The sequence below is a fragment of the Neophocaena asiaeorientalis genome, unplaced genomic scaffold, assembly GCF_003031525.2.
Source record: "Neophocaena asiaeorientalis asiaeorientalis breed wild unplaced genomic scaffold, Neophocaena_asiaeorientalis_V1.1 scaffold114, whole genome shotgun sequence".
Classification (NCBI taxonomy): Eukaryota; Metazoa; Chordata; class Mammalia; order Artiodactyla; family Phocoenidae; genus Neophocaena; species Neophocaena asiaeorientalis.
The window spans coordinates 14,274,172-14,289,769 of NW_020173116.1; the positions used below are offsets into that span (position 1 = coordinate 14,274,172).

General features: G+C 51.4%; 1 protein-coding gene across 1 annotated transcript in view; it reads right to left on the bottom strand.

The window, feature by feature from the left end:
• Nucleotides 1–14,128, bottom strand: part of TGFBRAP1 (transforming growth factor beta receptor associated protein 1) — a 29,450-nt gene extending 15,322 nt beyond the window's left edge. Inside the window, exons 1-3 of the mRNA XM_024743765.1 lie at nucleotides 13,430–14,128; nucleotides 5,627–5,821; nucleotides 3,267–3,421 (exon numbers count right to left, since the gene is read on the bottom strand). Coding sequence (XP_024599533.1) covers nucleotides 3,267–3,421; nucleotides 5,627–5,821; nucleotides 13,430–14,117 — 1,038 coding nt within the window. The 5' untranslated portion in view covers nucleotides 14,118–14,128. The remainder of the gene's footprint in view (nucleotides 1–3,266; nucleotides 3,422–5,626; nucleotides 5,822–13,429) is intronic.
• Between the last annotated feature and the right edge of the window lie 1,470 nt (nucleotides 14,129–15,598).

Here is a 15,598-nt window from a genome sequence, read left to right on the forward strand (position 1 = left end):
CGCCATAAATTCCTTGAAGGCATGTACATAATTCATCTTAGCATCCCCACACCCTGGCAGAGTACCTGCCGTTTAAGTAATCGCCTATTGACCTGATCCGTTTTTATGAAACTCCACTTTGTCACTCGCTGAACCCGTTTTACAGATAGGGACATCCTGTTCAGAGATGCTAAGTTTTTAGCCCAGAGTGACTAACGTGGAAGTGGTCGAGCCACGGTTGAAACCCTGACCTTTCTGCTTCTAGAGCCCAGTTCCTCCCTCTCACTGGCTCACCCAGGTACACAGCAAGCGGCCAACACTGTTACCCCTGAAGAAACGAGGGAGATGGAGACACCTAAAGGCTGCTGCTTCTGATCAGCTCTCAGAGGGGCTTGTTCTCCAAAGCACAGCAGCATCTCCTCCCGTCCCTTCAGAGCAATTCCTGCAGAGACGGCAGGAGAGGCAGCTGCTTTTTCATGACTCTCTTCCCCGACACCAGCTACGTCTGACGGGAAAACCGGCCGCTGTATGCCGCCAGCAATAAGTAGACAGGAGCGAGGCCAGGTTCTGTTGTGAGGGAATGCCAGTTCCGTCTCTGAAAGGAGAAGCAACAAAGGCCAGCCACTTAGCAAGAAGGATAAAAAGGCCCCGTCAGCTGCGGCAGAAGAATTCTCATTCACACTCAGGCTCGCTGGTGAGAAATCCGCTGAAAGACAATTTTTCCCTCGTGGCTGCAGGATTCAAATGTCACCCACTCTTCCCCTTCCTAAAGGGAAATCAAAACTACTTCTGCGGGGCTTCCCTGGTGGCGCGGTGGTTGAGAGTCCGCCTGCCGATGCAGGGGACGCGGGTTCGTGTCCCGGTCCGGGAAGATCCCACATGCCGCGGAGCGGCTGGGCCCGTGAGCCATGGCCGCTGAGCCTGCGCGTCCGGAGCCTGTGCTCCGCAACGGGAGAGGCCACAGCGGTGAGAGGCCCGCGTACCGCAAAAAAAAAAAACAAACAAAAGAAACCCGTCCCTGGTCACAGGTTAACATGTGTAATTGTGGGAGCGCAAAGCAAGCATTCAGGGATGTGGTGGACTCAGAGAAAAGGGCCTATCTGAGCAAGGTATCGAAACCTGTACTCGGTGTTTAGAAGTTCACTCCACTGATAGAAAATAGCACAAATAAGTAAAGAAAACAGGGAGGGCGGGGAGGTGGGTGAAAGCACGGGGCGCTGACGGGGCAGCGAGGCTGGCCCGGCCTTACCCAGGGATGCCCAGAGGCCAGCCATCCCTGCAGTGGGTCTTTGGACGGTGGCACTGGCTATTCTTGACTTGTTTTCAGGATTAGAAGTGTTTTAGGATGGCTCCCGGAGTGCCTGCCCAGTGCAGGGCTCAGGCGCGCAGGGCTCAGGCCGGGGTCACGGGGGGAAGGAGGCTGGGGAGGCGGGCAGGGCCTGGCCGTGAAGGCCCCCTGGTGCAGACCTGACTGTGGGCAGGGAGGCACCCGCGGAAGAATTTCCAGCTGAGGGTTTGATAGACGCGTCAGAAAGCACCTTCCGCGGGGCCGTGGAGGACGGACTGCAGACACACAGGAAAGGGGCTTGAAAACAATTCAGGCACAACGGGAGAAGGGTCCCCAGCAGCCACGTGGGCATGAGAACGAGAGCCAAGTTCAAGGTCACTGGGGGTGCACGTCTGGGGCACATACCACAGGGGGAAGGCAGGGAGCGTGCTAGGTGGACAAACCCCAACTGGGATGTCAGACGGCAGAGCCAGACGAGCGCTAACACCATCCACTACCCACTGCGCAGCTGCTCTCAGGAAAACGGGAGGAAAAAGCAGAAATCCAAGAACACGGGCAGCCTCCCTAAGAAAATGGGACCCACTTGAGGTGTGCCCACGGTGTGTGCAAGGAGGGGGCCCCCGACACGTGCCCGTCCGGACACCCACGAGCTCCCGGGGCCCACCCTCGGGACCGAGAGGAGCTGAGAGCGGCAGAGCAGTGGCCAAGGCTGCCTCAGCACCCGCCTCCCCACGCGGATGCGCAAGGAAAACGCGGCAGAAACAGGCGCTCCCAGCGCAGAAACACGCCCTGAACCGACGGGTTTCTTCTTTGTGCTTTTGCTGCCCCCTGCTGAATGCTCATAGATCATCTCACTCAAAAATGAGGAATACGATGGGCGAGGGAAGGACTGAGAGTGTGGGCTTAGCAGATGCAAACTGTTCTCTGTAGGACGGAGAAACAACAAGGTCCTACTGTAGAGCACAGGGAACTACAGTCAACAGCCTGGGATAAACCATAATGGAAAAGAATATGAAAAAGAATATATATGTATAACTGAGTCACTGCTGTACGGTAGAGATGAACACAACACTGTAAATCAACTAGACTTTAATAATTTTTTTTTTTAATGAGGAATTAAGATGCAAAGTTTATCAATATTTATCCTGTGACCATAAATGACACGTCCTGACCTCTTCCACCTCCGGACTCTACCCTCTGCAGCTTTTAAAGCCACTGAGGCCAGAAAGCACAGCTTCCACAAACCACATCGTCCTGAAAATCTGGCCAACAGAAACAAGAAGGGGATCGCTATGAATTCATTAGAACTTTTAATGATGGACTTAGATGTTCACATGAAGCGTGTACACACCAATATTACGCTTTATTATTCTCAAATACATAGAGTAACCCGAACTCACCTCGCGGCTGATCAGGGAGCAATTTTTAGGAAACCTGATTTCATCAGACACGAGAATAATTCGTGTTTGCTTCATCAATTGTATTGATCACACCAACGATATTAAAGTTAGCGTTTCTAAAATGCATTAAAAGTTTTCTCCTAAGGAAATGAATTAGATGGATTCCGGCAACATTAGATGGTTTATCTAATGTTCACAAAGCTTTTTCTGTAGATGACATAAACCTAAACTCTACAAATTCAACCCCATCCCAAGAAATATAAATTCTGAATTGGGAGACAAATTAACCTGAGGTTCCCTCTTTTCGTCTGTAAAAACTGTGCCCTGCGGCTCCTCTGGAAGAAGGACGCTGATTAGAAATACAACTTGGTGAGTTAAGCGCGGGCATTACGTCAGAGGCTCAAATCCCGACTTGGCCTCTGCCGGCAGCGTGACTTCATACAGCTGTTGGTCCGGCTGCTCTGCAACCTGCTTCCTTATCTGTACAACGTGGAGACGCAGAGAAACTTGAATGACGGACAGGAAGCGGTCTGCAGGCCCGGGCACTTAGATCCTAACGTTTTCTAAGCCGGCGGCCTGGGGGCCCGCTGATTACAAACCTGAAATTTTTCCTTTGGAATGTTCCTCCGGGCGCCTTTTGCTAGAACCAGAGCCTCCTCCACTCTCCGGCTTGCTAGAAGATCCTGTATTTGTTTTTCCAGAGGTAACGGAACCAAGACGTAAACTCCTTTACTTGTGGCGACGATCAGTCTTCCTGGGAAGAAAGGAACACGGTTGGAAAGGGTAAGAACACAGTGCTGGGAAGAAAACACACCCCCTCGCCCAAAGACAGCACGAGCGGCTGTGTGACCAAGGTCATCACAGCGCCCCAACCCCGAGCTCCCACGGCAACCAGAAATGAACGCTTCTCTTTCCTCTTCCCACCATCAGAAAAGGGCGAACTCTTTTTTTTTTTTTTGCGGTACGCGGGCCTCTCACTGTTGCGGCCTCTCCCGTTGCGGAGCACAGGCTCCGGACGCGCAGGCTCAGCGGCCATGGCTCACGGGTCCACCCGCTCCGCGGCACGTGGGATCCTCCCGGACCGGGGCACGAACCCGTGTCCCCTGCATCGGCAGGCGGACTCCCAACCACTGCGCCACCAGGGAAGCCCAAGGGCAAACTCTTAACAGTACATTTCCGAAGTAAGGGATATTAAAACGTTTGGCCTTTTATTTATTCTGAAATGCTGCTAAATTTAAAACCAGTTGAGTAGGTCCACAATGAGGCTACAGTGCTCAGTCCTGGAAAATAAGCAGAAGAATTATGCTATCCCTCGTATAAAACTTTTGAAAACTTCTTTTCTCTCCAGGGTAGTCAGTTTACAGGAAACTAAGATTATAACGCAACATTCTGAACCATAAGATAACATTTCACACTCGCCCGTCATCCAGAATCACCCGATCTCGGCGTTACCTTCTCCCTTCCCCACCGCCCCCTGGCACCACGATGCCTGGCATGGTCTACTGGGGAGTCGGACCTGCCACCCAAGGCAGCTCCACCTGCCAAGCTTCGAGAGCGACTTCTGCTCCCTCTGGAGACACGTTTTTAAGCTAAACTATCACCTGGTCCCGGGAAGCGGTGGAACGACCTTGTCTGTCTGTCTGAAGGTCGTTCAGGGTCAGCAGAGCCTTTTCTTCTCCGTCTGCTCCTCCCTCCTTGGGAATCCTTGTGTGCCTCCCAGTCCCACCGCCTGGTCTCCCCCCGCCTGCATCTCCCCTTCCTGGCCTCCCTGCCCGGCTCTCTGTCTGCATCATCTGTCCTCCGTGTCAAGCTACATCACTGTCCTCGCACTCAGATGAGGTTCTGCCCCTGCCCTGCACTGGTGTCCCTCCTTCTGGGAAGCCTCCCCGTGTTCCCGCCGGGGGTGGGTTACGTTGCCAGCCTCTGTGTGCCCGCAACCGATCCCCTGTGCCCACCTCCACCCCTCAGTGTGCACAGCACGGAACACTGTCATGAATAAGCTCTCCCGGCACGCGTGTCAGGGCCCCAGTCAAGCCCTGACACGCTTCACGTGGGACCTCGAGACTCAGCAGGTCTGCGTCCCCAGCACCTAACATAGGAAGGGCAATGTCTGGGGAGCCCCAGTCCCGACACGGCAAGGGCAATGCACAGATCTAGATTAGCTCCCAGTTTGAAGAGGATATCATCAAGGGCATTCTTAGGAAGCCGGGGAAATCTGACCACAGGCAGGGGCTGAGAGCACATTTCTGGGGTGTGAAAAGGGCTTTGTGGTCACGCGGGAAAATGCCTGCTGAAGGATTCCGGATTAAGCACCATGGTCTCCTCCACTTACTTCCAAACTGATCAGCAGAATGTGAACCAGTATGAAAAAATCTAGGTGAATGGGGGGCAGGGATTCAGTTTGTTTTTCTTTCAACTTTTCAGCACGTTGCAAGATGTTCACAATAAAATTTAGGAAAAGTAAAATAAATCCCTCCCTCCCTGGCTGCCCTGGTCCGCTGCAGCCTCACCCAGGCCAGCCCTTCTCATACAACAGGCACCACAGTCCCTGTGAATCACTTGCGTGGCCCAGAGCCCAGAGTTCCTTCTTCGGCAGATTTGTGCCTGCCTTTCTCTCTGCATGAAGGTTCTTTCACACCACATCCACTTGGCAGATTCCTACTCATCCTTAAAGGTTTGGCTCAAATACCACCTCCTACAGGAAGCCCTCCCTGGTACTTCTAGGAAATACTTCCTCCTCTGCTCTCCCAATTGGCCTTATTTTGTTGCTATCAAGCTCTCAAACTGCTGTGGCTATCTGTTTCACTATCTCCCTTTAACCTCGGTGCCCCTGAAGCACAGAGACTGTATTACCATTGCCTGTGGATCTTCCACACTCAGCAAGAGGCCAAGTTCCCAATGGACGCTTAATAGCATTTAGTGAAGAAATACAAGCATAAGATTCCGTGGAAACTAGTACCTTCAAAATCCTGGAGGATGTGACCTTCCTTAAAGGGCAGGGTCTGCTTTTGCTGTTGGTCCAGCATGCTGTGAACGGTGATGAACTCGCTGTCGAGGGCAATGACGTATGGGAAGCAGACGGCTGCTCCAACCACGTTCTCTGACCAGTGCACGGGCGCGCGCTGAGATATCCCGGCCACCGTGGCAAACATGCCTGGGAAAACAGGAAGGGTCAGGAGGGCTTCAAGGAGCTGGGCTTTGCTAGTTTGTTTTCTGTAGATGTGTCTCAACGCAGAATACCTGCCCTTTCATTGCATTTCGAGATCGGAAAGATAATATAACAGCGGCGTGACTATTCTCGTGAAGAGAGCCGCTTTCCCCAGGATGTCTACATCAGTATTTCCTTCCAATTAAACGTGACGTTAAAAACGTGTACATGCACCCACATGAAGGTGTATACAGCCCATGTCCTCACGTGTGGGGAAAAGTGACTTTCACACAATTTAAGAAGCTTCACAAGCTTGCTTCCACATCCGGTCCTCCAATGGGTTTGCATCTCTAAGTGCCAGCTCTTCCCTATACATTCACTCAACACTGAGCGCATTCATTCAGATACTTATTGAGCACCTACTGTGTGCCGGCCACTCTACAAGGCTTCCTATCCAGAACTGTCTCTGTTCAGAGTTCAAGTCTAATTCTGGATACACGTTCTCTCTGATGCAGGGATACAACCAATCTTGCAACTGAAAACAGAGAGCTGTTAAGTGTTCGTCAATGATAACTTCCACAGTCAACCACGGTTCATCTATTTTGTACATAAAGCACTAAACTACATTTCCAGATGAGCTGGATAGAGTCCATAGATACTGGGGTTTATGAAAATCACGTTCACCCAGTGAAGTCAATCCATTTTAAGTCAGTTTTCAAAGTGCTTGACATAAAACACCTTTAAAAACGTGGTACGTAAATAAACTATACTTCAATAAAAACAAAAAACGGTATGCCATCGCCTGCAAATGATTGGATGTTCCTACAGTAGAAAAACGGTTTCTATTACACAACAGAGAAGCGGGGAGAGGGAGAGAGACGGAGAAATACAGACAGTACTTTAAAACAATGGAAAGTATCTCAAATATACGATAGGAACAAACTTCCTAAGCCTATGAAATCACCGACCCTCCTAAATTTTCCATGGTCAGAAAGAGTGAAATGTATTGGACTTAATCAAGTACAAACCTAGCTCTTTTCCTCCAAAGTAGGCCGTTCTTGAAAATGGGTATCAGGGGCTTCCCTGGTGGCGCAGTGGTTAAGAATCCACCTGCCAATGCAGGGGGCATGGGTTCGAGCCCTGGTCCAGGAAGATCCCACGTGCCACGGAGCAACTAAGTCCGTGCGCCACAAGTACTGAGGCTGTGCTCTAGAGCCCGTGAGCCACAACTACTGAATCCCACACGCCTAGAGCCCGTGCTCTGCAACAAGAGAAGCCACCGCAATGAGAAGCCTGCCCACCACAATGAAGAGCAGCCCCCGCTCACCGCAACTAGAGAAAGCCCATGGGCAGCAACGAAAACCCAACGCAGCCAAAAAAAGTAAAATAAATAAATTTATAAAAAGAGAAAATGGGTATCAGGTGGGATCACACATGCGTGTCCACGCTGTGCTCTTGCCTGACACAATCTGGGGCACCTCCTGCAGGGGCCACTTGTACGTCCAACACTTGTTTGGCTCTGCTTCACACTTAAAATATTGGCTTTCATCACGTGAGTAGCACCAACGAAAACCCTGTCGAGATGACAGAGCAGTGATCCTTAGAGAGAGAGTGTGTGTGCGTGTGTGTGTGTGTGTGTGAGAGAGAGAGAGAGTGCATCTCCTACTAAGGAAACACATTCCTTCCCCTTCAGTATTTCCCTTCCACCCTTAAAAGTCTCTTAAAATCATTCCAAAAAAGACTAACTCAAGAGAAAAACAAAGGATACGCATCAGTAATTCACAGAAGACAAAATGCAAATAGCTAACAAATTCCTGAAGAGATTCCCATATTCCTTAGTAACCGGGGGAACAGAAATTAAAAAAAAAAAAAAAAGAAAAAGTAAAAAACCAACTTACACCCATCAGATTGGCCAGAGGTTCCAGACTAACAGCACCAAGTGTTGGTTTGGTATGAGGAACACTTCTGGAGAATAATTCTTTATCAAAACTGAATAGACACTGACATGTTAATCTGGTGATTCTACTTTTAAATCGATGGCCAATTGACAAGCACAATGGTCACTGGGGTGTTTTTAAGAATAGTGTAAAATCGAGAATAAGGCACTGAAAGAGTATGTGAACCCACCACGAACAGAAGAGAGAGCTCATGTATTACATGAGAACAGACAAGAAGAGCCGTAAGTCCACGTGCTGAGCGTCAGCTTAAAGCGACAGCCGACCTGAGCCGCGCCCAGGAGCTCCCGGCGGTGAAGGGGTTCAGGGAGATGCACTGGTAACCACCCCCGCGGCAAGAAGCACGAGGGTCCCCGGGATGCAGGGAAGTGGGTATGTGACCCCGGAAGAGAGCAAACCTTGCCTGGGATGCTGAGGGTCAGAAAGTCAAGTTCAAGTTCGGGGCAGAGCAGGAAACGCTGACCAGGAAAGTCAGGCTGAACTTGTTACAGGGTTACAGGGACCTTAGGAAGGCTGGCCTGGCAGGAGCCTGGAAGGAGGGACAGACCCAAACTCGGGGGAGGCCAGGCGGCCGCCAGCCACCAGGAAGGAGCCCCGAGTCAGGCCAGCCGGGGGCTCTGACCGAGGAGGGGTAACTTCCGGGGCGAATCATGGAACTGGGCACCTGACTTAGAGGGAGCGAGAGTCAAGGTCACTGTGCGCCATCAGAATAAGGACCGACACAATCGGGAGAGTCTGAGACCAAGCCGGGGTCAGGATGCAGGGCTGGCAGGGCATGGACCTCCGGGAGGGGCGCCTGGAGCTCCAGTGCATCCTCAGGGGTGAGGGCACCCTTCCTGCGGCAGGAGAGCCAGGGGAGGCCAGGCCATGGGGAGAGGAGGTTCCTCTGAGGCTGGCGAGGGCTCCTCCTTACTTCTTTCCAGAGCAGACCAGGAGTCAAGGAGTTTGGTGGAAGTGTGGAAAACCCCGGAAAGCTCAGCGCCAGCAGGCAAGAGGGGCCGACAGGGCGGTGGGTTCTGGGCCGGGGTGGAGAGGGCACAAGAACGAAGGCATGGACTTTGGCACGTCTGACACTGTACAGTCACAGAGAGGACGGAACTAAGGTCTGAGTTACCCCACGACTGCATCGCCGAAGTATTCAAAGAGCGTGAAACATGTGGAGGGAGAGAAACTCGAGGTGCAAAGCTTGAGCTTGGCAGGAGGAAATGAGGTTCGCACCCTCTAGAATTTTCCGAGCATTTAGAACCAGACAGCGAAAGAGCCCAAAGGGAGAGAAAAGCACACCATCTGCACCCAGGTGTCTGGCAAATGTAACCTGGTGACGGGACAAGCATACAGCAACCCCAAGGAGCCTGTGAATTTCAGGTCAAATAACCGTGTTCTGGATAGCACAGCTCTCACGGGAGCACGGACACCAAAACGCTGTCCAGCCTCGCCCTGGAATTAAATCAGGGTCGCCGCACTTACCCGCTAAGGCCGGGCATCGCCCGACCAGGGACTGTGCAGCACAGAGGACCAGACATGAATGTTCTTGCAATGAAAAGGGCAGAAACCAGAGATCAAGAACAGAGGCTTCTACACAAAAAGAAAAGCAGAGGATTTCACTGGAATAAAAGAGCAGATCGGTAACTGGCAACCAGCGGTCCAGGTCAGGTGGAGTTAAGGTGCCACAGGTCCACTCAGGAACAGGGGCACCGTTGTTGACACCCACACACCGATTCTATGCTTGAAAGCAGGTGACACGCGCTATTGTTTCTATATCGTCAAAGGCACACAAGTGCTGTCAACCTGCAAATGTACCACGTTTGTAAACGGTACACCTTCAAAACCATTGTTTTCCACTGGGTTGTTTTTCCATTTAGACGGCTTCCACCCTCTAAATATCAGTGGACCCCCTTATCTGAGCTGGGAGGGGGAAGGGGGGCCATGAGGGGTACGGAATAGCTGAATTATCTGCATTGTTCAAGAAGCATTACCCACGGATAGAGTTTAAAGTCACAATAATCAATTGCATCATGAAATTTTCAACGAAGCGCGGCTAAAATAGTACAATTTAAACTAAAGCACGGAGCTCCCTGGTGGCCTCGTGGTTAGGCTTCTGGGCTTTCACTGCCGGGGCCCAGGTTCAATCCGTGGTCGGGGAACCGAGATCCTACAGGCTGCGCGGCCCCGCCAAAAACACAAAGCAAAACAAACACAAAAAAACTAAGGCAAGGGACTTCCCTGGTGGCGCAGTGGTTAAGAATCCGCCTGCCAATGCAGGGGACACGGGTTCGAGCCCTGGTCCAGCGAGATCCCACGTGCCGCGGAGCAGCTATGCCCGTGTGCCACAACTACTGAGCCCGCACGCTACAACTACTGAGCCCAAGTGCCACAACTACTGAAGCCCACACACCTAGAGCCCATGCTCGGCAACCAGAGAAGCCACCGCAATGAGAAACCTGTGGACTGCAACGAAGAGTAATCCCCGCTCACCACAGCTAGAGAAAGCCTGCACAAAGACCCAACGCAGCCAAAAATAAAATAAATAAATGTATTAAAAAAAAAAAAACTAAGGCAAAAAGTTAAGAGCAATTTCTCATGACAGGGGAGTGGGCACATGGGATCTTCAGGGGGGAAGGCAGTGGGCAAAATGAAAACATAAGCGTTCGTATGTCTGCCGGTACATATGCATTCATTTCAGTAATTTGCTTGAACTTAATTTCTGAAGCCCTTTAACGATGGTGGTGATTACTGTGTGGTACGCAGAGCCTCCATGTAGTGAGGTATTACAGAGCTTACAAGGGATCTCCAATTTGCTTGTAATCACACCTGTTACAAGCAGAACAACAATTAAGAAGGTTGGTTCATTTACCACGATGCCCAGGTCGTTGAGACAGATTATTGAGGAAAAATGCGGCCTGAACATGATGGACTACCATTTCCCTTCAATCTGGACACTAAAACCAACACAAGGATACTGGAGTCAAATGTTTTCACAACAAAGCCTTTACATCCAAAGCAGGCTCCGGCTCATCAGTAAGCAATCGGACTGATGGAAGAAAACAGGAAACCCATCAGGCGAGGCCCAACGGCATGAGGAGACTGACTGTACCTGAGAGGCAGCCACCGCCACCAGTGAGGAAAGACAGACTCCTGAATCAGGTGTGGGGAGAACAGACAACCATACAGACGAAGAGGAAATCGAATTCACTCTTCACTATAAGAAATGAAACCATAAAAGTACCAGCAGAAAATCTGGGTGAATCTGTCTACAACCTGGGAGAGGGGGAAACATCCCTAATAATTATGACTCAGAAAAGAAGCAAGAAAGTACAAAGGTTAATACATCTGATTATATAGAAACGTGTAAGAAATGCCTTTTCAGGGTAAAAACTGGAGATATTCGAAACATGTCTCAGATAAGCTGGTATCTCAAATATATAACAAATGCTAAACTAAACAGCTAGCGAGAAGGGATAATTATCAGAAGAAAGGCAAATGGCTCTTAAATTCTTGAAAAATGTTCCATCTTGATTATAAAAGGAGAAATGTGATTAACACCACTGAGATGCCATTCCTCATGGGCCAGACGGGCAAAAACACGAAAGTCTGACAATATATGGACGCTGCCGGCAAAGCTCAGGGGAAACAGGCACCAGGGGAAGAAAAAACGGTACCTACCACCTTTGTCGGGGGTGAGGGGAGTGGGTGGCACTGTCCCCCTCCAGATTCACATGCGTTTACATGTGGACTCAGCAACCCCATCTTTAGAAAGATTCCCCACAGATACACTGGAAAAATCCAAACAGATAAGCTCCTACTAATACCATGGCCTGGAAAAAACCCAAATGCCCACCACCGGGGCCTGACTGAGGCACGGTGGTCCCTCCACACGGGAGAGACAGCCTGCAACTCTGAAGGAGGGAGATACACCTATCTACATATTCATTTATAATTTTTTTTTGAAAATGAAAGGACAAACACTAATAAAGGTTACTTCTGGGGGAAGGAGACAGTAGGGGAATGTACCTTGCTGTGTGGATCTGACGTGGAAACTTGTACATATTTACAGAAGAAAACAATGAGAGAAAGCAATTTCTAGAAATGGAAAGTGAAACGAAGCACATCCGTCTAACTGTATATCCCGTTGTCGGCACAGCCACATGGATGGGAACTATTCCCAGTGACGTTAAACGCAGAAACGTGACTGCCCGTTCCGAGTGGGTTACACAGCCCGTACCCTGAGGACAAAAGAACTACAATCAAACGTTTTCTGGTGATTACGTGGCGGGCGCGGTGGTGTCGGTCCTGTCCTTCTGCTCTGTGTCCTGTGGGGCAGATCAAAGGAACAGCCACGTCACGGTGGGAACCTACTAGGATCTGGGGGTGGGCGGGAGGAGACACAGGCACGCAGACAGACGGGGTCAGGGCCCGGTAGCCCCAAACTTGTTCCATCGATATGCTCTCACGATGGGTTTTATCTTTAAATAATGCATACTTCCCAGCTCTGTCCACCCAAGAGACCTAGAAACAACGGACCCCAAGCACCTCCAGCACCCAGACTGTGGTCTCTAAACATCAGGGGTCCTCGGAGAAATGGCGGAAACCAGATCTAGGGCAGGAAACGTACAGAGGGACCCCCGGACACCTTGTCACAGCAGAAGGCAAGGAAGATACCAAAGTTCCCGGGGCGTGGGGAAGGGGCTTGCAGTCAACCTGAATAAACCACCCCCAAGGGCAGATGGACTGAAACACCACATACATTTACATCCATGATTCATGGTGACACTTCACTTAGGGAAGACAGAAGGGTCATCTTTCCGAAAACCTCCTTCTCCTGCCTTTCTTATACGATGATCCTGGGGGCAAACCAAGTTAATGAGAAGCTTCTCTTGCAGAAGGTTCCAGTCGACAGGAAGGAAGAATGGACTGCAACAGAACGCTGCCCTTCGGCAGCCCCTTGGGACTTCAAGGATCCAGGCACTACTCCCATAGCCGCGGACATCACAAAGTTATAAGAGGGCAGGAAGACAGGTTAAAGACTATGGGTGTTAAGGGAGACTCACTCATCTCAGCACCTGCTTGTCCCAGACACACACACTATGAACCATCCACGACCACGACCACCGATGACATTAGGAGGCAGTGCGGAGAATGAGGAAGGCCACACCAAACAGCTCAAGCCCTTTTAAGCACTTAGCTGCTAGACGCTTTTTGGTGGGACGAAACCTCAGTCAGTAAGAGAAAACCAGGGACATACCCTTGGAGCCTCCACCTTTGAAATCATCTGTTAAGTGAGCTCCCTCAGCTCCTTTCAGAATGGAGAATAAAACCAACCCACTAGGAAACCCACCCACAGGAGAAAATCTTATAGAGAAGTCTTACAGATTCTTCTTTGTGTACTTATCCCCTTAGTGGAATTCTCTCCCCAGAGCCATCGTCAGGCTCTACTTTAGCACAAAGGAAATGTGATTCTAAGAGCGGCCTATTTTTGTTCCATTAAACCCACACACAAAACAATCTAATGAAAACTGCGCAAGCACTGGGCGTGCAGTTCTGTTGGCACGAGTATCTAGTTTTCAGAACCACAATCTCCCTCTCCGAGCTCAGCGTGAATTCAAGGACGGAACGCGGGGAGACCGGGCAGAGGTCGGCGAGGTTAGCCAAGGCGCCTCACCCAATCCGCCGGGGCCTGCCAGGAGGAACTCCTGTCTCCCTATCCTCTTGACGATGGGCCGCTTCTCCTCGCTGCAGAAAGGAAACAGGTCCTGGGCGACGCCCGTGCTATAGTTGAGGATGATGTACTGCGTGGTCAGGGCCAGGCACAGGAAGTGGCCGTCCACCGCCACTGCCAGGGGCTGCTCCGGAGTGGACACCTCCCTGACGATCTGCACGCGGTCCTCGTACACCAGGAACACCTGGATGGTTCTGCGCTTGACGGAGATGATGCAGACCTCCACGCAGAAGGGGTCTCCGCTCACCGGGTTCTCATTCAAGGCGAAGGCCGTGGCCCCCTTGATGCGGGCACCCGAGGGCACGGGCTCCAGGCTCAGCATGTGGACCAGGGTGATGGAGCCGTCACAGAGCACCAGCAGCCGGTGGAGGGCCGACGCCGCCCGTAGCTCATTCACCGGCTTCTTGAAACCCAGGTGTCTGTGCAGCTGCTTGGTGGCCGTGAACGTGGCCGACCCACCGGGCACGGTCTTCTCCTCCAGCAGGAAGTGGTACACGAAGCAGTCGCTGGTGCCCACGTACAGGTTCCGGCCGCAGCACTCCACACACTCCAATGACACCCATTCCCTGTCGCCCATCAGCTGCTCCCGCTCAACGGCGGGGACCAGGGTGAACGCCTTGGTGCTCATCATGTCTGCGGCTGACCTGCGGGAGAGGAAAAGAAACGTAAGTTAGAGGAACGAGGACTAAGCAGAACCATTTCTGGTCACGATAAATATACGTGGATTCCCAGCTCCGATTTCAGGGAAAGGAAATCATTCGATGCTATTGGAAAAAAGTGAAGGAGAGAAAAGATTTCCGGGCTTCCCTGGTGGCGCAGTGGTTGAGAGTCCGCCTGCCGATGCAGGGGACGCGGGTTCGTGCCCCGGTCCGGGAAGGTCCCACGCGCCGCGGAGCGGCTGGGCCCGTGAGCCATGGCCGCTGAGCCTGCGCGTCCGGAGCCTGTGCTCCGCAACGGGAGAGGCCACAGCAGTGAGAGGCCTGCGTACAGCAAAAAAAAAAAAATGTCCCACTTGGTCTCCTCCCACCAGGCAAACAGAGACCCCGACACGTGTGCCTCTAGTGAAGTGCCACCCTGCCCATTCTCAAGAGAGCTGAGACTTGTAGGGAGTCTCCTTACACTGTTCCTGGGAAACACACCTGTGGGTAGAAGACAAGCACACCTGTTCACACAGACAACGCAACAAAAACACTTCAGAAAAAGGCAAAAGTGATCCTCATTGACGTTCCCCTGAGCCTCACCAGCCACGAGACTCGGTGTCTAAGTGAATGGCGGAGAGCAACCTACATTGTGTGGTTAATTCCTGCCCCTCAGATCTCGCAGGAGACACAGAGGCAGGGATCACACCCCAAATTCCCTTGCATTTTCCCCACTGAGGTACGCACGTTGCCCCAGCACCATATTTGGCTCCCAGAGGAAACTTGTTCTCTGGAGCAGTAGAGACGTGCCTCAGGACTTCCCTGGCGGTCCAGTGGTTAAGACTCCGCGCTTCCACTGCAGGGGATGTGGGTTCAATCCCTGGTTGGGGAACTTAAGACCCCACATGCTGCATGGCGTGGCCAAAAAGAATAAAAGAAAAGATGTGCTGCAAATCTCCAAGGCTTGCAGGTGGTGAGTTGAAGTACTTAGTGGATTTCTGAGGTTACTGACAAGTCAGTTAATGGATTACTTCCACCAGAGGACAGACTGCCCCACACTCTAACCCTGGGCTTTCGACTTCTTCCTCCGGAAAGGACACTGGTTTCACACTCCACAAAGTTAGAGGCAGCAGGATTGAGCAAGATGGCTTTTCCCTGATGTCTCCACTGGCCAGAAAGCAGACTCACGCCCAGCGGTCCCTGACAGCCTCAAGCAGGAGAGGGCGATTATGCAGCTCTAAAGAGAACTGCAGGGCCTAATGAAGTCAGAGGGAGGCTGGCTGGACTTCTTCTCACTTCCAGTATCCAAAAGTGTTGCCTCATAAGAGACCAAAGCCCTAATTCTTTGATGCGTTCCAGCAAAGGCTGGAAGTGAAAGACCTGTACAGTGAAAGCTACAAGATGTTGATGAAAGAAACCGAAGAGGACACAAATGGAAGGATACCTATCGAATATGTTCATGGATTGGAAGAAT